The sequence below is a fragment of the Protopterus annectens genome, chromosome 7.part0 (genome assembly GCF_019279795.1).
Source record: "Protopterus annectens isolate FY-2018-M chromosome 7.part0, PAN1.0, whole genome shotgun sequence".
In the NCBI taxonomy this organism is placed as follows: domain Eukaryota; kingdom Metazoa; phylum Chordata; order Ceratodontiformes; family Protopteridae; genus Protopterus; species Protopterus annectens.
In genome coordinates, this window is record NC_056739.1 from 1042365278 (window position 1) to 1042388310 (window position 23033).

The following is a 23033-nucleotide window of genomic DNA, read 5'->3' on the forward strand; positions in this document are numbered from 1 at the left end:
CAGTGTGTGTCACGCTTTTTCCTCCAGGGTTCTCCAGGAGAGAAAAAACAAATTGATACTTAGGGGTTTGATTAAGCCTTCATTTGAAGAAGCTTTGGCTTCATCTCCAGCTTCAAAAAAGAAGAGATTGTCGGCTCCGACCAGTCCGTCGGGCCCGACACCCAAGAAGCATAGATCGTCGGCTCCGACCAGTCCGTCGAACCCGACAGCTAAGAAACAAGGGTCGACTTCTTCTTCCTCGGCCCCAATGGCTTCGGAGCCGATGGCTGAAGGGTCTGCCTCAGTGCTTCTTTCCTCGGCTCCATTGGTGTCGGAGCCGCAGGTCAGTGCATCGAGAGGCCAATCACCTACCTCGGCTCCCTTGGTCTCGGAGCCGTTGGAGGTGTGCAGCTCAGACTCTTCCCCCTCGGGTCCAGAGCCTCCTTCAGCGCCGACACTGTTGCAAACGGTCCCGGTCTCGGGTCCGATGCTGCTGGAACCCTTTCGGAGCCAATCCCCTGCTTCGTCGGAGCCGAGGCAGAAGTCTTCTTGGCCCCAATCTGTTTCCTCCAAATCCTCTAGGTTATCGGATTCGGATTTGGATAGGGTTATCCAGAGGCTGTTCCAGTCCCCAGCTTTTACTAAAATGATCTCGGCTCCAGCCCACGCGGCTTCGGAGCCGATTCCACATCCCATGCATTTGATTCCTCCTCCTACCCCCTTGGAGCCATTGGAGTCGGTGCAGGTAGAACGGAGCGGAATCGCCCAGTCAGAGCAGGGACCCCCTCGGAGTTTCTCTGCTCCGACTTTCATTTCTACCCTGTCCTCGGTGTCAGGGTTTGGTACCGGTCTTCTCGGGGCCGTGGGCAACACTGTGGAGCTCGCCTCTTCGATGCCCAGTCTTCCCCTCGGAGCATCGGCCGCAGGTATTCCCGGTACCGCAGTGGTCTCTCAGCAAGTGCCCTCTGCAGAGTCTGGAGGTCCTGCTTTTGAGGCCATGAGGAGTGCACTGGCCATGACCTTGCTGATTCAGCAGGTTTCTACCTCACCGTCCCAAGTTTTGGGTACTGGTGCCTCTGGAGACATTCTTTCCAACGACAGTGGGGCCCCAGGGCCTGAGGATACCCCCTTGGGAGGTTCCCTTCTTCCGAGGGGTCCTTCTGAATCTGCTTCGGATGAACCCCCAAGGAAGAAACTGTGTAAGAGGAAGCACGTTGATTCCCAAGATGAATCCGTCACTTCAGATACTGACCTCGATGATGCGGAGGGGTCCCCTAAATCGTCCTCGGATGACGTCTCTTTCTCGGATATCCTTGAGATCTTGAGACAGAGAGGCGATTGGCAATCCAAAGCCCCTACCGCTGAGGAGTCAGTTTTCCTCAAAGTCTTCGGGGCCCAGCCCTCCTCCTCCTGGGTGTCTCCACCCTTTGACGAGTTATTGGACCTAATCTCTCGGAGGGTGTGGGAACATCCTGATACGGTGGAACCGGTGCCTGCCAGGCCCAATAAGTTTCCTTCAGCCCCTCCCCAGAAGGAATTCCTCACTAAGAGTGTTGCGGTTGATGCTATGGTGGTGACATCTGCCACTCAGCAGGACGTGGCAGAGGCTTCAACGTCTATTCATCCTCCTAATAAGGATTCTAGGAGCATGAATAGGTACAGGAAGCGTACCCTTTCTTCAGCGACCTTTACCATGCGGTCGCTGAACTATCTCTGTCATTTTACAAGGCTCCAAAGGGACCTCCTCAAGGAGTTAGGAGAGTCCCTTGTGGGTAACCTTCCTGAGGCATTAGCACAGACCGTGGGCCCCCAGATGACTACCCTAAGTTCAATTGTCAACTTGTCCATGAGGCTCATTTCCTATGCAGCCGAAGGGGCGAGTAGAGCAGTGGGTACAGGAGTGGCTCTTAGGAGACAAGCCTGGTTATGCTTGTGTCCACTCGCGGAGACCTTTAAGTCTTCCTTCACCGATGCCCCCTTTGATGGGTCTTCTTTGTTTGGACCCAAGGTGAAGGACACTCTTACTCGATGCGAGCAGGAGGGCAAGACCTTGACTGCCGTTGGGGCCCATTTTTCCGCTCCCTCTAGACCTTATCCCAAGGCCCAGAGAGGAGGGAAAATGTGGTTCAGGAAATCCCAAAAGTTCTTCTCTACTCCGCTGAGTGATCCCCCCTCCAGAGGCAGGGGGGGGGAATACAGGAAGATGCCGCCCTAGAGGTGGCAGAGGCCCCCGTAACTCTGGAGACCGCGACTCCTTTCATGGTTCCTCCTACCCTCAACGTCCCTAGGATGTGGCCCAGCTGTGCTTCTCCAGAGCCGGTCGGGGGTCATTTTGCGAAACACCCACAGGCTTGGGAATCGATAACCAAGGATCAGTGGGTGCTTCGCATTGTAACCGGAGGTTACCTCATCCCCTTTTTCAAGCCCCCTCCTCCTACAAGGAGAATCCCGGACGTGCCACCCAGTCACCGGGATCTGGCAGCCGAAGAAGTTTCAAAGCTGCTAAGCAAAGGGGTCATCCAGCCCGTCCCCACTGACCAGATCGGATCAGGAACTTACTCAAGATTATTTCTGGTGCCAAAAAAGACAGGGGACGTAAGGCCCATTTTGGACCTCAGCCTTTTGAATCATTTTGTGAAGAAGTCCAAGTTCTGGATGGTCACCCTTCAGTCCATTCTCCCGTTATTGGAGAAGGATGTCTGGGTGTGCTCCATAGACCTCAAGGACGCTTACTATCACATATTGATACGTCAGGAGTCCAGGAGTCATTTACGCTTCCGCCTAGGAACCAGTCATTTCCAGTTTCGTGCACTGCCCTTTGGTCTCACCACAGCCCCCAGGGTGTTTACCAAGTGTCTGGCAGTGGTGACAGCTCACTTGAAAAGTCTCGGATTCCAAGTGTTTCCCTATCTCGACGACTGGCTCCTCACTGCCACCTCCAAGCATCTATTGATTCGAGCGCTGATGGCCACAGTAACCTTGGGTCTCTCACTGGGAATCACCTTCAATTGGAAAAAATCTGTGCTGCGGCCATCTCAGCATATCACCTTTATAGGTGCAGAGTTAGACACAAAAAGGATGCGGGCATTTTTGCCATCAGAGAGAATTCAGGTTCTACAATCACAGGTTCTAAATTTGTTACCCAAATCTCGAGTTCCTGCCAGACAGATTCTTCAGTTACTGGGTTCGATGGCTGCAACTATCCTCCTAGTACCATTAGCCAGGCTGCACATGCGGGTGCTGCAATGGCTATTATCGGTTCAATGGTCATACCAAGAACTTCCCCTGAACCACCTAGTTCTGATTATGGACAGTTGTCGTCGGGACCTCCGTTGGTGGCTATGTCGGTCCAACCTGGACCGGGGGCATCCTTTCGCCCTTCAGCCCCCTGTTGCCACAGTGACCACGGATGCCTCCCAGATAGGGTGGGGGGGGGTCATTATCTGGACAGGTCTGTCCAAGGCACTTGGCAGGATTGTGAAGCGCACCTTCACATCAATATCCTGGAAATGAGAGCGGTGCTTCTGGTTTTACAAGCACTTTATCATGCTCTCCCCCAAGGCACTATTGCGATTCTATCCGACAACATGTCAGTAGTTTGGCACATAAACAAGCAGGGCGGAACCAGGTCCTATCCCCTTTGCAGGGAGGCCATGAGAGTATGGCGCTGGGCCATAGCCTCTCGACGTTTCTTAGTAGCCACGCACATTCCGGGAAAAGCCATTGTGATTGCAGACAGGCTCAGCAGGACTCTCCTGTTGCCCCACGAGTGGTCCTTCAACAACAGAGTGGCTGCGCAGATCTTCGCCAAATGGGGCCTCCCTTGTTGCGACTTGTTCGCCAGCCCCAACAATGCGAAGTGCAGAGAGTTCTTCACTCTGACACCCTCTCAGGGACAGTCTCCCAGGGACGCTCTAGCCCACAATTGGCCCCCCGGTCTGCTTTATGCCTTCCCCCCGATTCCCCTTCTCCCAAGGGTGATTCAGAAGGCTCTTCTTGTTGGGTGCCACATGATTTTGGTCGCCCCACATTGGCCCCGTCAGGTTTGGTTCCCATTTCTCCAGAAGTATACGGTACAGGGCCCCTGGATTCTGGACCCAGTGCCAGATCTGTTATCCAATCCGTCGGGACACTCTCATCCATCCCTCCGGTCGCTGCGACTGGCTGCTTGGTTACTCCACTTCCATCCTTAGTTAGAGATCTTTCTCTTTCTTCGGAAGTGATGCACATCTTGTCTTCTTCCCACAAGCCGTCTACCGTTAAGCTGTATTCCAGCAAATGGAAAAGGTTTGTTTGTTGGGCCCAGCAGCAAGGCATTGATCCTCTTACGGCCCCAGTTCCACAGGTCTTGGAATTTCTAGCTTCTTTGTTTCATTCTGGCTCTTCAGTCTCCACACTTAAAGTTCAACTGGTGGCTATATCTAATTTTCATGTTGCTATAGAGCCTTCTTTAATGGCTAACAGACTTTGCAAGTCCTTTCTTAAGGGAGCCTGGCTCCTCAGGCCTCCTATGGCTCATCCCGTGCCCCCTTGGGACTTAAATTTTATTCAGGCCTCCTTAACTGCCCATCCCTTTGAGCCGGCAGCCACTTGTGATGTAAAATTCCTGTCGTGGAAAACTGCTTTTCTAGTGGCAATAACTTCTGCTAAGCATGTTTCAGAGCTTCAGGCTCTCTGTTCTTCCCCTCCTTATTTGATCTTTCACAAAGACAGAGTTTCCCTTAGATTGAATCCATCCTTTTTGCCTAAGGTAGCATCCCCTTTATGCATTCAGCAATCATTGGAGCTCCCAGTTTTCTTTCCAAATTTTTCTAATGGAGCAGAATATACCTTCCACCAGTTGGATGTTCACAGGCAACTGCGTTTTTACTTGGATAGGACCACTCAGACTCGAAAATCTGACCAACTGTTTGTGTCTTTTGCGGAGAATAGGTTAGGTCTTCCAGTTGCCAAAGCCACCATTGCCAAATGGATTAAGGATTGCAACTCTTTCATTTATTCCCAGTTAGGCAGAGAGTTGCCTTTCCCAGTCAAAGCTCATTCTACCAGGGCTATGGCCACCTCTGTAGCTTTTCATTCCAAAGTTTCAATAGATGATATTTGTGCGGCTGCTACTTGGTCTTCTCCGCACACCTTCATTTCTCATTACAAGCTTGATGTGGCTTCCCGAGGCAGAGCTTCATTTGGTTCTGCAGTTCTCAGGAGTGTGTTCCAGTGAGCCACCCGGGGTTTTAGGTGCTAGGGACGCTGTCCCATCAGTTATGAATGTAGGCGAGATAGGATCCCATTACATCTTTTAGTTATGTACTTAGCATAACTTTGGATGTATGGGATCCATCTCGCCTACATTCATACATACCCACCCTCCTTCCCCCTACCTTTTGGATTTGGAGGAAACATTGGTCTTGCTGAGCTCTTCTTGGAAGGGCTCTAGTTGGTTACAGTTATTGGTATGTGTTCTGTACCTGTATGTATGTATGAAAGCGAACAAACAAGATCTGGGGAAGCAGGTGTGGTGCATTATGGGATAAGGGGTAGCCCAGCCAATGAGAGACTTCGTTCTAGTGTATAGTGGCCGAGTCGGAGCCGACAGATTGGCTCCGAACCCATCAGTTATGAATGTAGGCGAGATGGATCCCATACATCCAAAGTTATGGTAAGTACATAACTAAAAGTTTCCAGTACTAAGTGTGTATGTACACTGACACTTAAGACTACTACTACTGTTAATGTGGGTGTGTGTGCTTTCCTGTGGGACATGTGGTGTAACTGGTATATAGCAGTGGCTCTTGCACCTTGTTGCTATGGCTTCAATATTTGCCCTTTACATTCACTACTTGTATGCCTGCTAGGTGTCTTGACTGTAGTGTGTTGCTGTGGCTTTCCTATTTTCCATGTACATTCACACCTTGGAATGCTTGCTATATCTGCTAGGGTGTTACTGAATGCAGTGTGGTCTGGCCATGGTGTAGGCCTTGACATCTATTAGGGTATTTGAGTATGCTGCTGTGCAGGCCCCAGAGACTCTCAGGTGCATCTTTTATCTGCCTCATGGAATGGTACATATCAGTGGGGTACACCCATTAAATTGCCTGGTATTCTGCAGTTGTGACTGTGGGTTAGCATGAGCATATGTATTACTACACTATTTCCGACATGCAAGTGGTGCATACTTTCAGTACTTCATAGTTACCATTGCATGTGTTGTAACACCTTTCTGCCTACTGTTTGTACATTTCACAGGGAGTCTGTGGGGCATCCCTGTAACTCAGTCACTGTTGCTATGTCTAGGCACTTAACTATTCAAATATGGCAGTGTCAGACCTCTCAAGTGTACAGATATTTGCAGGTTGTCCACATTTTTTCCTCATATTTTGGTCCATATCTCATAAACAGCTTTTTCTGGCAAATCACTCTGGGCTCAAGTCAGACTATAGTGACAAACATTTCAGTTTCAGACTTCATGCCCTTCCAAACATCCAACAAAATGCAGAACCTGTTACTCTCTCAACTGTCTAAGTTTGTTGGAGCATTATTTGGAATGTGTCCCTGTTTTTGGGCCTTTGCTCCACATTTTTTATTACTTAGTCCGGATGTGTTCCTGTAAGAGGTTGTGGGGTATGGGCAGTGATTATCCTGCTGTGAGTATGTGTGTGGCTTGCAAGGTGCTACAGTGACATTATTACCTACTGGCTACCAACTAGCATGGCTGTTTCTGTTCACACACTACTATTCTAGAAATCCACTACATTTGACAGTAAATATACATGACATGCTTTGTGTACTACACATCCTATATTCCCTTTACATTCATTCCTACTATTACATGATATATTTATTGTAGCACAATGTTCTTATATAACAGTCATGGCTTAGTGGTAAGTCATGCAGACTACTATTTCCAAGGTCCTGGGTTCGGGACTGACAGTGGGATTTTATTTTGCTTTTGAGCAGACTACAGGCCTTGTCATTCAGAGTGACTAAGGCACTTTTAAGCAGTTATAACTGGGTTAGCGCTGGTTTGCGTGGAGCTCACGCATGCGCACTGGCATTCAGCTCTGCGCACACCCGCTTACAACTGCTTAAAAGTGCTTACTCTTGCGCACACCCGCACTATTTTCTTTGAAAGAAATGGAAATGGGGAGACAGGAAAGTGGTGAAAAAGGGGTCACAAAGAGGGTAGGACAGTAGGGAAACAAGCTTAGGTTTTGCAGGAGGGATGTAGGTAAGGCCCATAGCTGCCCATTTCTTCATCAGCAACAGCTGTGCATATGTTTGTAATTTGGTGTGACATTTGAAACCTTCCATCCCTGAGAGAGGTGTAAAGACAACAATAATACTTGTTGTACAGCCAATTGTAATTGACAGTTTCCATGTCCAGCAGACATGTGTGCGAAATGGGCAGCTATGTATGGGGCATAATTTTTTTGTGGGTACAGAGTGCCCTTTTTTTTTTTTTTTTCAGTTGAGAGTGGTATGTCAGGTACGGGAAGTCGGTATAGCTGGGGAGGTAGGTTGGGTAGGTTAACAGACAAGACAAACAAGACGCATACAGGGGCGTGTATGACACATGTGGGGGGTTACACAATTGACGGGGACGGATGTTTGGATATCTAGAGCCCATGAGCCCACAGATGGCAACAGTGGAACTGATATCCCCACCCATGGGCAGTTGCCACTGTGCCTTCATGGCCCAGGACGGGGCTGTGCTGGGGGCTGTGTAGGCCGGGCAGCAGGCACGCCCATTAGTTGTGCCACCTGTGCCTCAAGCTGGCGTAGGGGCCCAAGAACAGCTTCCCGGATCTCCCTATGCACCACAGTCTGGACACTATGGAGGGTGAGTGGATGTTCTCCTCCAGCCACACTTGCAGAGGGGGATCGAGCCCCATCCCCTGCAGTGCTTCCACCCACAGGTGGCACAGGGCCACTGGAGGAGGGTCCGGCCTGGGCACTACTGCCAGGTGCACTTGCCAGCTGAGGAGGGAGAGGTGGGTCCGCTGGAACCCGCCTTCCCTGTCGTCCTATGTTTTGCATTATGTCATGACAGTTTGGGTTAGTAATACAATACCATTCACAATTAGTTGTAACAGCATGCATTAGTATTCCCATTAACCAAACACCCAGATATTCAAACCATTGAACAGCAAGCATAACACATGCATATTTTGAACAGCAATACACAGTCCAACAACATGCAGGGTTGATTGATGGCAACAGGCCATCAGGTTTGGATGTATGAACAGGGCAGATGCATCAACGTACATGCAAATATGTATGAATCAACAGGACAAATGTCCAGGGGTGTTAATTGTGATTGCACATACCAATTTCACGTGGAATGGATTAAATGTGGTTATAGGGTAGGGTGAAGGAAATTTAATTAACAACTTCAAATACCAATACATATGCTGTACATTTCTAATAGCTGCAAATATATACACACTACAGTTCTGCCTACAGTTTCCTATGTGATAACTACTTCAAGTTGGTGATAGGAATGTTACTGCTACATCAATATACATTTTCATTTTTATTCATACACATTCATATCTGGCTCTGTTCAGCTACATCATCCTGCTACATTTGCTTTATATAGCTATAGACAACTGTGGATGTTTGGTATTTCAGACAACCATACTATCTATATATTGCAGACTGAGAGCAACATATCCAGATTTTGGGATACACATTCCAGCTGCGGTAACATTTTCAACACATGTTACTGTTTGGTTCTGCTTGTCACATTCATTTAATTCTGTACTGACTGCAGTATACTTTATTCAGGAGTTATTACTACTTTATTGGTGGATTCATATCTCTTTCTCACACTCTCTCACTTGTTTTATTTTTACAATTCAGGATGGTACTAAATTCTAGGCTTTATTGACATGTTTTACCTGTAGTTATAACAATCGTTTCCAACTGTCTCACTTCTATCATGTTTCTGTATTTCAACAGGGATATATTTCACACATGTGTTTTACTCAGCTTCTGCAGCTGTACTTTTCAGCCTGCTGCAGGTTATGTACTATTATATTACAGATGGGACATCTTTATTTCAGACTTATTTAATTTTTCTGTTTGGATTACAGACTGCATCACACTTTTGTAATCAAGCAATACTTGCAAACCCTCTTACACTGTTACTTGCACATTTTATTAATTAGTGACTACACTGCACTCTTTTGCTAACTGTCATACTTATATATTTATTTACAGTTACAGGGAGAGGATTACTGACCTGCCTGGTGGCGCAACCATGCCAGCCTATCGCCATAGGCTCTACGGTTCGCAGAACGGACACCTGCAACTGTAATATAAATAAAGTAATATTGGAATACACATCTCCATAATATCAGCTAGGTTAATTTCTTACATAAATAATTATATGTAACTTACTCAGTAGTGGGGTGTTGGGCATTTGCTGGGCCTCCTGGATCCAACGGTTCAGTTGGTCCTGCTTCCGTCTCTTCAGGTCCGCATGGTGGTGACGGACCTGCTCACCAGTCCTTGGTATCCTTGTGGCACTGATGAGATCATGAGCCAACCGGTCCCACGCCTCAGCCCTATATGCTCCCCACAGGACCTGGCGCTGCATGAGTTGGGCCTCATGATTGTGGACAAGGAGCCAAACCATATATTTGGACTCCTCAATGCCCCACCTCTGTGCTCGAAAGCAACTACCCTCACCTACACCTGACATTCTGGCTGCAAGTCGGTTCTACAATCGGTTATGCTGTGTATTCCTGCCTATGGGGCTTATATATGCCGTTTTTCCCGCACTTATCTGTGATTGGCCATTTTGGAATTGTATCAGCTTCACAAAACCTGCTTTGTCATGCTCCTCTTTCTATTCATTCCTATATATATGCTATTACTGCATTTCTAAGTGCAACTGTCATGGCTTAGTGGTTCAGTACCTTGACTATGGTGCATGGTATCCTGGGTTTGAACCTGGCCACTGCTTTTTATATTTTATGACTGTCTACACAGGCTAGGAGGTGTGTCTGTGTAAAGGCAGTTTTGTTACAGCTTGCTCAACGTTGCCTGTCGGTTAGCTTGTTGGCGCGGTGCGCAGCTCCGCGCAAACTTGTTACGCTGGTTTACGTGTAATTTGGCTGTCAGCATGCATATTACGCTCAACTCAGCCATGGGCACACAGTTTCAGAGTGTTAAACCACTGCTCACCTACGGGCACTCATTTTACACCTGTTAAACCACTGCTCACCTACGGGCACTCATTTTACACCTGTTAAACCACTGCTCACCTACGGGCAGATGCACTCAACTTGTTAAACTGTAGCTGAGCTATAGGCACATCTGACATTTTTTATTATTTTGTTATCTCACATTTCTTCAAAATATATGGCCCATTTCATTACATTTTACATAAAATATAATTTTATATGTGTACATATATGTCAGGAACTTGTTTCGTGCTTATTTCACTAAAAATAAAAATTAATGTTGGGGGGGCTTGAACCATGACTGCCTGCTCTTCAGCCAACGTCTCTGCCGCTACGCTATTGCTTCTTGGCTTACTTTGCATATTTAGTTCTTATATGCTTTTCCACTGACTGCTAACTGTGGCTAAGCTACGGGCACACCCACGCAAACGAGCGCACTCACGGGCAAACATCTTTACAGTTTAAAAAAAATTTATAAGATGTTCATGTGTACATTTTATGTTCATAGTCTGTGGGGGCATGTGTTGTGTTGTGTTGTATTTATTCACATTTACACGGGCTCTGTCGTGGGGGTTTACTTTCGGGACTTTTACTCTTCTGGGGGCGTGTCCGTTTGCATGGCTCAGCCTACGGACATGCCCCCTACTGTCTTCCATGGACCGTGTAAGCCTTAGGTGTGATTCAGCATGCCCTCATGCATATGCATGACATGCTGACATCACACCGTTTAACTGCAGCCTCCATGTAAGCCTTGTAACTCTTACACGGAGGCTTCGTGAATCCTGCCCATAGTGTTTGTTGCATTGTAAAGAATTATCTAGCAAAGTACCACCATTTTGGGGAAGTTTCAGTGTGCCATGTACTGTTTATTCTCAAAGTGCAGTTACTTTGAAATGTTTCTGATAGAGATTAAATATTCTTTCCCCAAAGCAATTAAATGTATGCTTCAATGCAAAGGATGTATGCTTCTTATTAATACAAAGTTTTGACTGGTAAAGTAAGGGTTAACTTGCTACAAGATTTTGAAATAAATGCTTCTCTGTAGTAGCAGAAACTGCAAGGCTGAACCACAAAAGACAACTTGCTTAAGCAAGCATGAAAGCAGTTAAGACTAGATAAGTAATAATGGCTATGTGTCTGACACCTGTGAAAATAATTTGTAAAACATGCTTAGTTAGCTTTATTGCCAATATGTTTGTCTACTTAGCTTGTTTTGTGGGCTAGACATAACGGTAAATGGCATCCTGTTTTAATATTTGGAACATACAAAGAAGGAAGTTGATCAACAGGGAGTTTTTGTAAAGTCTTCAGATACAGCAAGGAAGAAAATAACCAAAGAAGGACACGGAACAGAAATCAATCATACAAACCACAAGGACATTGGAAAACAACATCTGTTACTTTGAAAAGATATATAAACTGGACATTGTTTTCTCTTCTTCAAAGACACCTTAATCAAGTGTGTATTGAGACAGTTCATGAGAAGCAAAAAACTGTGTGTTAGAAATGAAATGGTCTCAGACAGTGTAACTGTTAGGACAGATTAAACTATAATGGAAACAGCAGTACGGTGCGAGTCTGGTGATTCTGACATTTCTACAACAATTTAACAGTGGCAAAGACAGCTTGAATGTGACCTTTTATCTCTGTTACCAGCAGTTATTGTTCATTTGGTACCATAATTTTTCGTGAATTCCACAGGTCGACAGATCCAGTGCTTCTCTTGGGTGGATTATGAGATAACGTTGTTTCATCTGTCCAACAACGTTCCACCATCAATTCGTCTGTTGAAGGACACCGTTTCCTCGAAGTGACTTCAGCCTGATCACTTGTTTGTCATCTATGGAAAATATGGTAAATTCTTCACAGTTTATAACATGGATGCCAGTAAAAACTTGACTTTACAATGCCCACATATTGTACATATAGATTTACATAATACACAGGATAAGGTCTGTTCTTATTTACAGGTATGTTTTCAATCTTGTGTGTCAGACATGAAATGTAAATCAGAAATTTTTACTGTTCAGAAATTAGATAAAAGTTGTATTTGTAAATTGATAAATGTCTATAATCCATACATAACAAAATGTACAGCAATTCATAAAGACTGTTTTTTATGTGGAAGTAACTTTCCAAACTTATATCGAGCTTGTCACAGGAGTCTAGTATATAAGCCATACCATAAGATATATCCTAACAACAAAGAATCTTTTTGATTCCAGCATTGTTAGTTATTCATATATACAACAGTTAAAATGCACCTTCTGCAGTCATGCCTTTGTCAGATATAATGCAAACTGTACAATATTTTCTTTAACGTCTTAAGGCTTTACCTAAATCTCATAAAATACAAATATATGACAATTACTGTCAGTAATGTAATAGACTACATGAAAATGTTATTTATAATAAATCTTGCAAATGCACAGAAAGGAAGTTCTAACATAGTAGAGTGTGCTATTAATAGTAACCTTTTAAAGAAAAGGTTTTCACAGCTTTTCAACATTTCCCTGGGGACAGTAATAAGGGACAATAGTGCCATCTAGAGGAAGAGACTCAGCATAGCAATCAGACTTTACATAATGAAATTTCTGGTTTAACACAACAATCAGATAGAGCCTAACAACATTTACTAAGGGCACAAACTACAGAGGTTAATTTGACAAGACAGTTAGAAAAAGCCAAACAAGATTTACAAGGGGCACAAAATACACCAACTGACATTGGACTGGGTTCAGCAAAAATGGCAGTTATTTCTTCTGCTGATATTTAGCAATAGTCTTGCTTATTGCAGACTCTGCCTCAGTGGCAAGACAAAAAAGGAATTTTGTTTCAATCTGTTGGCATTTAAACAATGGTTGACATACACTGTGTTGTCTATCTGAAATGATGATTTATTTAAATGCTTTTTTTTTGCATATATTCCCAAATGTTTAAAGTCATGTATAAAAGCAGTAAAATATGTTTTACATCATTTTTAACCTGTCAGTATTTAAAGTGACAGTGCCTATGTGGTAAATTCTTTACACTTACACATGCCAGTTTGGGTCAGAAGGGGATTTGTTGACAGTGTTGGCAAACCCCTAAAACATGCTCCAGTACTACGGGAGTTATGGGCATTGATTCCCAGAATGATTTACAGGGAAAGTTTAGTATTGTCAAAATCAAAGCACATAAAAAAATGTAATACAGAAGAGGCTACAGGAAATGCTTTGGCAGACGGCATAGCAAAGCAAGAAGCTAAAACAGGTGAGTGCCTAGACTCACATAACTGTTTTAAACACACAGACAAGGTAATGCCAGTTTCCGCTCTTTAAAAAATTAAAAATATGTCTAAAAATGATCAGACAGTCTAAATAACATGACGAAAAAAAAAAAAAAAAAAACAACAGATGTTTTGATCAGGCGTGATGGTATGTTAAAGCAATTCCGTCAGACAGTTAATGGCATTCTGCAAAATGCAGATGCAGTTTTGAAATTAGTTTCTGCCAGACAGTCAGATACACACTCAGAGATTAAAGATCTCAGAGTCCACCTCCAACAAGAAAAAGCCAGAGTGCTAGACAGTTTTAAAAAAACAGTATTGCAGATACAAATAGAAAATGTACAGAAACAGCTTGTAGACTAGAAGAAGCAGCTTGATGATTTAAAGTCTAAAGATAGAATTAAGCCTGAAAATGTCATAGTTGTTACCAGGTAAAACAATCTTGTCTACTACAGACAATTCCGCAGTGCAATGATGGAAACAGGAGACAGCCACAGACAGTTAATACACTGTTTTGAAACAGGTAATAAATAGAAAGGACACATAGGCAAAGAACCTGTGAAGATCAGGGTACACAGAAAAAGGAGGGAAGTAAACAGAAGGAAAGACAAATCGTTTTCAATAAGGCAAGGAGTAGTTACAAACACTAACAGTATAATGAAAATGGTAAATTATGACCAGTAGGATATGGGGATAATCCTCCCTATAACCCAGATCATGGCAGGAAATAGCATTAAAGCAATAAATTAACAGAACACATGTTATCAGTTTGCAGCAAAGCACAGGGATCTTTTAAAGTAATTGAAGACAATGTTTGTACACAGAACTCAATGTAAATTAATTAAACAAAGGAGACCGGAAAAAAATGAAAAATAAATATTACTTTACTGGTTTCATTAACCAGGACAGATTCAAAATAAATAAACACAGAAATAACCTAGAGACATACAAACACAGAGTAAAGTTAATACAGATACAGTGAATACATTTACAGTAATGCAAATGGTATATATAAAACTAAACAATGCAATTAAATTTAAGTCTACATCTACGTCTGGAAAGCAGTACCATTTATGGCAGTACATATGACAAATCCTAAATGAAAAAACAACAGATGATCAAAACCTCACGCATTAAAAGTACGTCAGCTTATGCGTACAGCAAACAGGATCAGTATTGGTAAAAAACAGTGACTGTAATCTATTGTAAACCAAAAGGAGCAAAACTAAGAAAATACAAAGCGAATTAGACGACCAGGAAAAGTAAAATTTTATTGAGCGCTTTCGTCAATTTTTAATTATGACTTCTTCAGAATAGAATGAAGTTACACACTGAGTCTTATATAACCAGTGCAATAAATCAATTAAAAAAACTGTAAAAAGTACATCTACTTTTAAAGGCACAGCCTCCCTTAATGCATTTTACTAGCAAGTCATGTAAATTTTGACTATAGGTGTTATATGTCTTTATAACTATATTTTCATAACCAAGGACAAATAAAATCAATAACATTCTTGTCATGATTGTAAAAAACATGGAGTATTTAAATGCAGAAGTCTGCTTTTAATTAAAAAAAACTGCTAAGTGAAACCATATCAGTAAGCCCTGGGCTAGTGGTGGCATTGACCCTCAATTGCCATAATAGTTCTTTATACTCCAGTAAATGGTCAATAGGGCCACCCCTTTCATCTATGATGATCTGTTCAAGAACTATAAACTTGAAATAGTGACCTGGGTGAAGGTTTATATGTTTGGCTAATGCATTTGTAATGTTACATTTACCTATATCATAAATATGTTGATAAATGCGGGTTCTAAAAGCATTTTTGTTTTTTCCGATATAGAAGCACATACAAGTCTGACAAATGCTGGCATAAATGACTTTTGTACTACCACAATTGTATTTCTGAAATAATCTAACCCATCCATAACCTTTGAGTAAAACCCTGTCTCCCTCTAATATGTGCTTACACTGCATGCACTGCCTGCATTTAGTCATTTTTCTCAGTCTACTGGTGGTACTACTAAATGGATTTCTTTCAAGGATATTCTTGATGCTGGTGTCCTATCTGTAAACCACTACAGGGACTTCACCAACCTTCTGACCTATGCTTTCATCACTGTTAAGGATGAACCAGTTTTTGAAAACAATGTCCCGAATCAGTGGGAACTGTGGAGTGTATGTGAGGATGAGCACATTGTGGAAACAACCAGAAATTCTACTTCTGATATCTGGTCATTCAAAAGTAGATCCATAAGAACCATGTCCATATGTCTGTATGCGATGTTAAGTTCATTACGGGAAATCTGCTAGTACCCTTCCCCAAATAATTTTTTTTCATCTTCAGGCTAGCCTGCATGGTTAGCAGGATGGAAGATTTCCAGAAGGAAAGGGATGTTTTATTGAGTATGCTTTTAAAAAGAGGATATCCAAAAGAATTTGTTACACCTCTGTTGGAAGAAGTTACTAAAAAGAGATTAGAGGGACATTTCTATCCCTTATTAGGAATTGATATTACCAGATTGTGTGCACCGCTGGAGAATAGTAACAACCATACTGGTCGTTTTCACAATGGGCTCATCCCCACATACACTCCACAGTTCCCACTGATTCGGGACATTGTTTTCAAAAACTGGTTCATCCTTAACAGTGATGAAAGCATAGGTCAGAAGGTTGGTGAAGCCCCCATAGTGGTTTACAGAAAGGACACCAGCATCAAGAATATCCTTGAAAGAAATCCATTTAGTAGTACCACCGGTAGACTGTGAAAAATGACTAAATGTGGGCAGTACATGCAGTGTAAGCACATATTAGAGGGAGACAGGGTTTTACTCAAAAGATTATGGATGGGTTAGATTATTTCAGAAATACAATTGTGGTAGTAAAAAAGTCATTTATTCCAGCATTTGTCAGACTTGTATGTGCTGCTATATCGGAAAAAACAAAAATGCTTTTAGAACCCACATTTATCAACATATTTATGATATCGATAAATGTAACATTACAAATGCATTAGCCAAACATATCAACCTTCACCCTGGTCACTATTTCAAGTTTATAGTTCTTGAACAGATCATCATAGATGAAAGGGGTGGCCCTATTGACCATTTACTGGAGTATAAAGAACTATTATGGCAATTGAGGGTCAATGCCACCAGTAGCCCATGGCTTAATGATATGGTTTCACTTAGCAGTTTTTTTTAATTAAAAGCAGACTTCTGCATTTAAATATTCCATGTTTTTTACAGCCATGACAAGAATGTTATTGATTTTTTTGTTCTTGTTTATGAAAATATAGTTATAAAGAGATATAACACCTATGGTCAAAATTTACATGACTTGCTAGTAAAATGCATTAAGGGAGCCTGTACCTTTAAAAGTGGATGCACTTTTTACAGTTTTTTTAATTGATTTATTGGACTGGTTATATAAGACTCAGCGTGTAACTTGATTTTATTCTGAAGAAGTCATAGTTAAAAATTGACGAAAGTGCTCCATAAAACTTTACTTTTCCTGGTCGTCCAGTTTGCTTTGTATTTTCTTAGAAAACAGTGACTGTAATGTCGCATTTTCAAAAGAATGTCTTATGTAGAGTATAACAGCAAACACATTCCTTACTGAGGGGGAATGCCATTACTTGCAGTCCCTCTAGAGGTTACACACACAGTATTTATGTTTAAAGAATCTTATAAAAAAATAGAGTCGTAAGACAATCAGCCATAAAAGAACATTTACAGTTGATGGAAACAGAAAGAGGGATACTCTGTTTTCAAAAGAAAGGGACAGTCGGGGTTGCTATTACACCAACTCTGGTCACGTAAAAAGCTTGAGTATAAAATAAAAACAGTATGGGAGTTAACCCATAATACTTCTTTTAAGGAAGTGATGAAAGACTTCTTTAAAATGTTACAATTCTGAAAGAAGGGTTCTTTTTCATATGTGAAAAGAATGCTTACAAATGGCTACTGATAGGTTGGCACAGATTTTGTTACATAGGGTATGCAGTTACATGATGAAAATTACTCACACATTACCAGAGGACATGGCAAAAAATCAGCAGAAAAAAAGGGAGGTTCATAATAGTTTTCCAAAACAGGGAAATATTTAAAATAGCTGGATATAGGAAATGGTGTTATTTCAAGAGCTGAAATCTTTCACTGGTATGTTGCTATTAAGGCAATATGGAAAGTTACAAAGTTGATAAAAGTTTTAGCAAATGCAACTTATGGAGCTATATCAGATATAACAAAGGAGATGTGTTAAAATTTCTGTTAATAAAACTATTAAACGAGTAACTGTTGTTAACAATGAAGAAAGGCTATTAAGTACAGAGGATCACATTTTCCTGTAAATTGCTTTTTTTTTGCATTTTTCCTTGATTTTAATTTAAAAAGGGGGAATTGATAGAGATTAAATATTTTTTCCCCAAAGCAATTAAATGCATGCTGTAATGCAAATGACATATGCTTCTTATTAATACAAGGTTTTGACTGGTAAAGCAAGGGTTAACTTGATACAAGATTTTGAAATAAATGCTTCTCTGTAATAGCAGAAACTACAAGGCTGAACCACAAAAGGCAACTTGCTTAAGCAAGCATGAACGCAGTTAAGAATAGATAAGTAATAATGGCTATGTGTTTGACACCTGTGAAAATAATTTCTAAAACATGCTTAGTTAGCTGTACTGTAAATATGTTTGTCTAGTTAGCTTGTTTTGTGGGCTAGACATAATGGTAAATGACATCCTGTTATAATATTTGGAACATACAAAGAAGAAAGTTGATCAACAGGGACTTTTTGTAAAGTCTTCAGGTACAGCAAGGAAGAAAATAACCAAAGAAGGACATGAAATAGAAATCAATCATGAAAACCACAAGGACATAGGAAAACAACATCTTTTGCTGTGAAAATATATATAAACTGGACATAGTTTTTTCTTCTTCAGAGACATCTTAAATCAAGTGTGTATTGAGACAGCACATGAGAAGCAAAAGACTGTGTTAGAATTGAAATGATTTCAGACAGTGTAACTGTTTGGACTGATTGAACTGTAATGGAAACAGCAGTATGGTGTGAATCTGGTGATTCTGACATTTTCACAACAATTTAACAGTTTCGTACTCCAAGCTTCTTCTGCCCAGTTCATTCACACAGTGTAGTTATTTTGAAATGTTTGTTACACTGATAAGAGGTGACTTTTGCAATACGGTGATTTCAAGAGTTACAGTGCCTGAGAGACTTATTTCGCAAAGTTCACTTGCTCAGAGGCTTGTTGAGCTATTAGGCAAAGTTATGAACACTGGCATAAATTTCTGGCATATGTATGTGTGTGTGTTTGTGCATACTTGCAAAACCCTTCACTGATATGTGCTAATAATGGCAAATGGATTTTGAAAGCCCTCACCACTTGTATTTGATCAGAATATTGCAGAGAATTGGAGAATATTTGAGCAAGAGTATGATATTTTTATACAAGCAGCTTATTCTGACAAAGATGCACACACCAGGGCACTCATTTTGTTAAACCTAGCTGGGTCAGAGGCCATTGAAAGAGAGCGTTCATTTGTGTATGCACCAGCAGTATATGAGAGAGAAGGTGAAAAACATCATATTGTTGTACAGGCTGAATCAAGGGAAGACCCTGAGTGTTTGAAATGCAAATTCAGAGAGATGTATAACCCCTAGACAAATATTACATTAGTGAGGCATTTGTTTTACTCAAGAAATCAGAAACCAGGGGAAGCTTTTGCAGCTTATATTACTGACCTGAGAAACAAAGCTAACATGTGTCGGTTTGGTGAATTAAAAGATGAGTTGATAAAGGACAAGCTTGTGTGTGTGGTAATAGTGCTGCTGTGAGAAAGATTTTGCTTCGTGACAGTGATTTAACATTAAGTAAAGCTATTGAGATTTGTCAAATCCATGAAGTTACAAAAAGGTACACAAGTATACTTGCAAGTGACAAGAGCATGGTTTCAGCAGGCTCCAGAGCAAATGTAGATAGCATGCAACATGTGGCAAACAGAAGCAGGCCTAAGCACATGGCAGCCACAGCCTCTGCTGGCTCACCAGGGAAACCACATAGTTTTCCAGCAAGTTCTAAGTACAAGCATGAGTCAGCAAAACCCAAATCCAGCTTTACTGTTAATTGTCACAATTGTGGTGCAAATCATGAGTCTAAAAGAGAGAAATGCTTAGGATTTGGTCAGCAATGCCACAAGTGTAAAAAATGGAACCATTTTCAAATGTTTTGTAAATAAAGTAAATCTCATACAGTTGTAAATAAGGGTCACTCAAAAAAGCAAGTTGATCACATAGAGAGCTGCACCTCTACTTTCTATGTTGATGCTGTATCAGTAATTGGTGAAACATTTGATGCGGTGAATTTGTTGGCAAAGAACAAAGTGCTTTGTACTGTCCAGATCAATAGTAAATTCACAGAGCTCAAAGTAGACACTGGTTCAAAGTGTAATGTTATATCAGTAGACACATTTGCTAAGGTGAGAACTAATGAACAACTCAGTGTGGCTAGTAGTTTGAAACTCGTTTCTTATGGAGATGAAGAAATTCAAACTGAAGATTCAGTAGTGCTTTTATGTTATTTGGCGAAGAACTGTTAAAATTTGTTATTCTATGTAGTTTGAAGACCAGTGCAGTCGTTACTGGGTCTCAGAGACAGTTTAAGAATAAATCTGCTTTCTTCTACCAAAGAAGTCCATCATATAAGTGCATATCCTAGTTCCAGTTTTTTCCTGAAGTCATTTTCTCAGAGTTTGCTGATGTTTTTGATGACAAGTTGGACAAACTTCCAGTTGTGTATTTTGTGAAGTTAGACCCAGAGGTCAGTCCAGTAGTCAGACCAGCAAGAAAAATTCCAATTACTATGCAAGATAAAGTCAAAGCTCAGTTGGATAAAATGGTGCAGCAAGGAGTAATACGTCCATTTACAGAACAAAATGAATATGTGTCATCCATGGTAGCAGCCCACAAAAAAGGCTCAGATGAAATCAGAATATGTATTGACCCAAGAGATTTGAACAAAGCATTAAAGAGGCCACATCATCCAATGCATAAAGTCGAAGAGGTCACAACCCTAATACCAAATACCACTGTTTTTTCTGTCTTGGAAGCAAAAAGTTCATTTTGGCAAGTGATACTTGATCACAAATCCTTATTACTGACCACTTTTGGTACCCCATTTGGCAGATATAGATTCCTAAGGATGTGGATGCCATTTGGAATACATTCTGCAAGTGAAGTCTTCCAGCATGCATTGGAGCAACTCTTTTCAGGTTATCCTTGCGCCATAATAGTAGCTGATTTATTGGTTGGAAGCAGTGGTGAAGTAGAGCATGACAGAAACCTTAAGAGAGTTCTAGACAGAGCACATGAAGTTAACTTAAATCTCAAGCCTTTAAAGTACAACTTCAGACTACCAGAATTTGTATATGTAGGTCATTTATTTGCCAGCAATGGCTTAAAACCAGGCCTGTCTAAGCAAGCAGCTATTCTTGAGATGTCAGCACCAGATAATATTGATGCTCTACAGCATTTCCTTGGCAAGGTCAACTATTTAGGCAAGTTAATTGACAGGAGGAGTTTGTGTCTTTGGTAATTTTTTAACTTTTTGCTTAATTGTTTTATTGATGTTTTAAGCAATTAGCGAGCATAATTTCCTTTATAAGGATTGATTGTAACCTTTATTCATGTTTCTGAGGAAGTCTGCACATTTTGCAGACGAAAAGTGCTTCAAATCATTGTATTAAACGTTTACTTGCTTACTTGGCGTTGTTTGTTGGATGCCCTTCCGGTTTTATCGGATCCTGCATTGTGTATTTGTAGTGGTTTCTTGGATTATTTGTACTGTTTGAAGTTTATACCTGACTTCAGTGAGTTTACAGCATCTTTAAGAGAGCTGACATGCAAAAATGTTACGTGGTCTTGGTTGGAACAGCACCAGAAGGCATTTGAAGACCTTAAGCAGAAAATTGCCACCCCACCTACATTAAGATATTGTGATGTCAATAAACCAGTCGCTCTTTCCTGTGATGCTTCAAAATTTGGCCTTGGCACAGTTATTATTAAAGAAAGCAGACTAGTAGCCTATGCCATAAAAACACTTATCCAATCTGAGATGCAGTATACTCAAATTGAGAAAGAACTTTTGGCAATAGTATTTGCATGTTCAAAGTTTAATGATTATATCTATGGTTGAGTTATTCAGATTGAAACTAATCGCCAACCTCTAGTTCCTATTCTGCAAAAGTCTATGCATTCAGCTACAGCAAGATTACAAAGTGATGCTCAAATTGCAAAAGTACAACATCAAAATGGTCTTTTGAAAAGGAAAACTTCTTTATCTGGCTGATACCTTATCCAGATCACCCAGAAATACAATGGAACAGCTTGACACAGAGAATTTTGACTTTGACATAATGGCAGTGTGTAATTTTACTACCACAAGACTTGATGAGCTGAGAGATTATACAAAGACTGATCCAATTTTTGCAAAAGCTCAACCACTACATTAATGTTGGATGGCCATCAAAGCAATCTAGTGTGCCACCTGAAGTACAAACTTACTTTCCTTACAGAGATGAGATGTTGATGGAAGATGATATTATTTTCAAAGGTCCTAAAATTGTTGTTCCTGCTTCCTTACACCATGAATAAATCCAGATTTTGCATCATGGTCACCCAGGCTCCAAATCTGCCAAAAGAAGGGCGAGATGACTAGTATGTTGGCCTTCACTAGTAAAATACAATGATAAAGTATTCTTCTTGTTCATTATGCAATAGTACTAAACCACATTTACAAAGAGAACCACTTCAGCTAAGTCAATATCCTGATCAGCATTGGTCAACAGTATCCACTGACATATTTGAGTGGAACAATCAGAATTACTTAGTATTGGTAGACTCTTATTCGAACTGGTTTTAGATTGATTTACTACCTAATCTAACATCCAGTACTATTATCACTAAGTTGAAACATCATTTCTCAGTCCATGGTAGTCCACACAAAGTTATTTCTGACAATGGTACTCAATTTACTAGTCAGTTGTTTCAGGAATTTGCAAGAGAATGGGACTTTGTACATGTTACTAGTACTCCAGAATATCCACAGTCAAATGGACTAGCTGAACGTGCAGTGCAGAGTGCAAAGCAATTACTTGAAAGGTCAAAGCATGACAATACTGATGTCTTTTTGAATTTACTTAATCTCAGAAACATACCCCATGATGATATACTTGGCTTGCCTGCTCAGAGACTTTTATCCAGACAACCCAGAACAACACTGCCTATTAGTTCCAGTTTATTGAGGCCTAAAATTAAAAACAACAGAACCATCAGAGCCCAATTATTCAGGAAACATTCTGTTCAGAAGTCCAGTTATGATAAATCCAGCAGATTTCTTCATCCATTGAAGGAAGGAGAGACATGATACAAACGGCAAAAGGTTTCAACTGGATTGATCAAGTAACAGGTATATGTACCGAGCTGAGATCCTACTTTGTAGAATCTGAGGGGGTGGAGTACAGGAGAAATCGCAGACATCTTCTTCCTGTACCAGAATCATTATCGCAGCATTGTTCCT

The 23033-nt window shown here is 41.4% G+C and overlaps 1 protein-coding gene across 2 annotated transcripts in view; it reads left to right on the forward strand.

Moving 5' to 3' along the window:
• LOC122806838 (protein FAM227B-like) overlaps nucleotides 1–12083 on the forward strand; it is a 705369-nt gene extending 693286 nt beyond the window's left edge. For both annotated transcript variants that reach the window (XM_044077589.1, XR_006365563.1), the window contains one exon: nucleotides 11868–12083. In XM_044077589.1, coding sequence (XP_043933524.1) covers nucleotides 11868–11980 — 113 coding nt within the window. In that variant the 3' untranslated portion in view covers nucleotides 11981–12083. The remainder of the gene's footprint in view (nucleotides 1–11867) is intronic.
• The last annotated feature ends 10950 nt before the right edge of the window (nucleotides 12084–23033 follow it).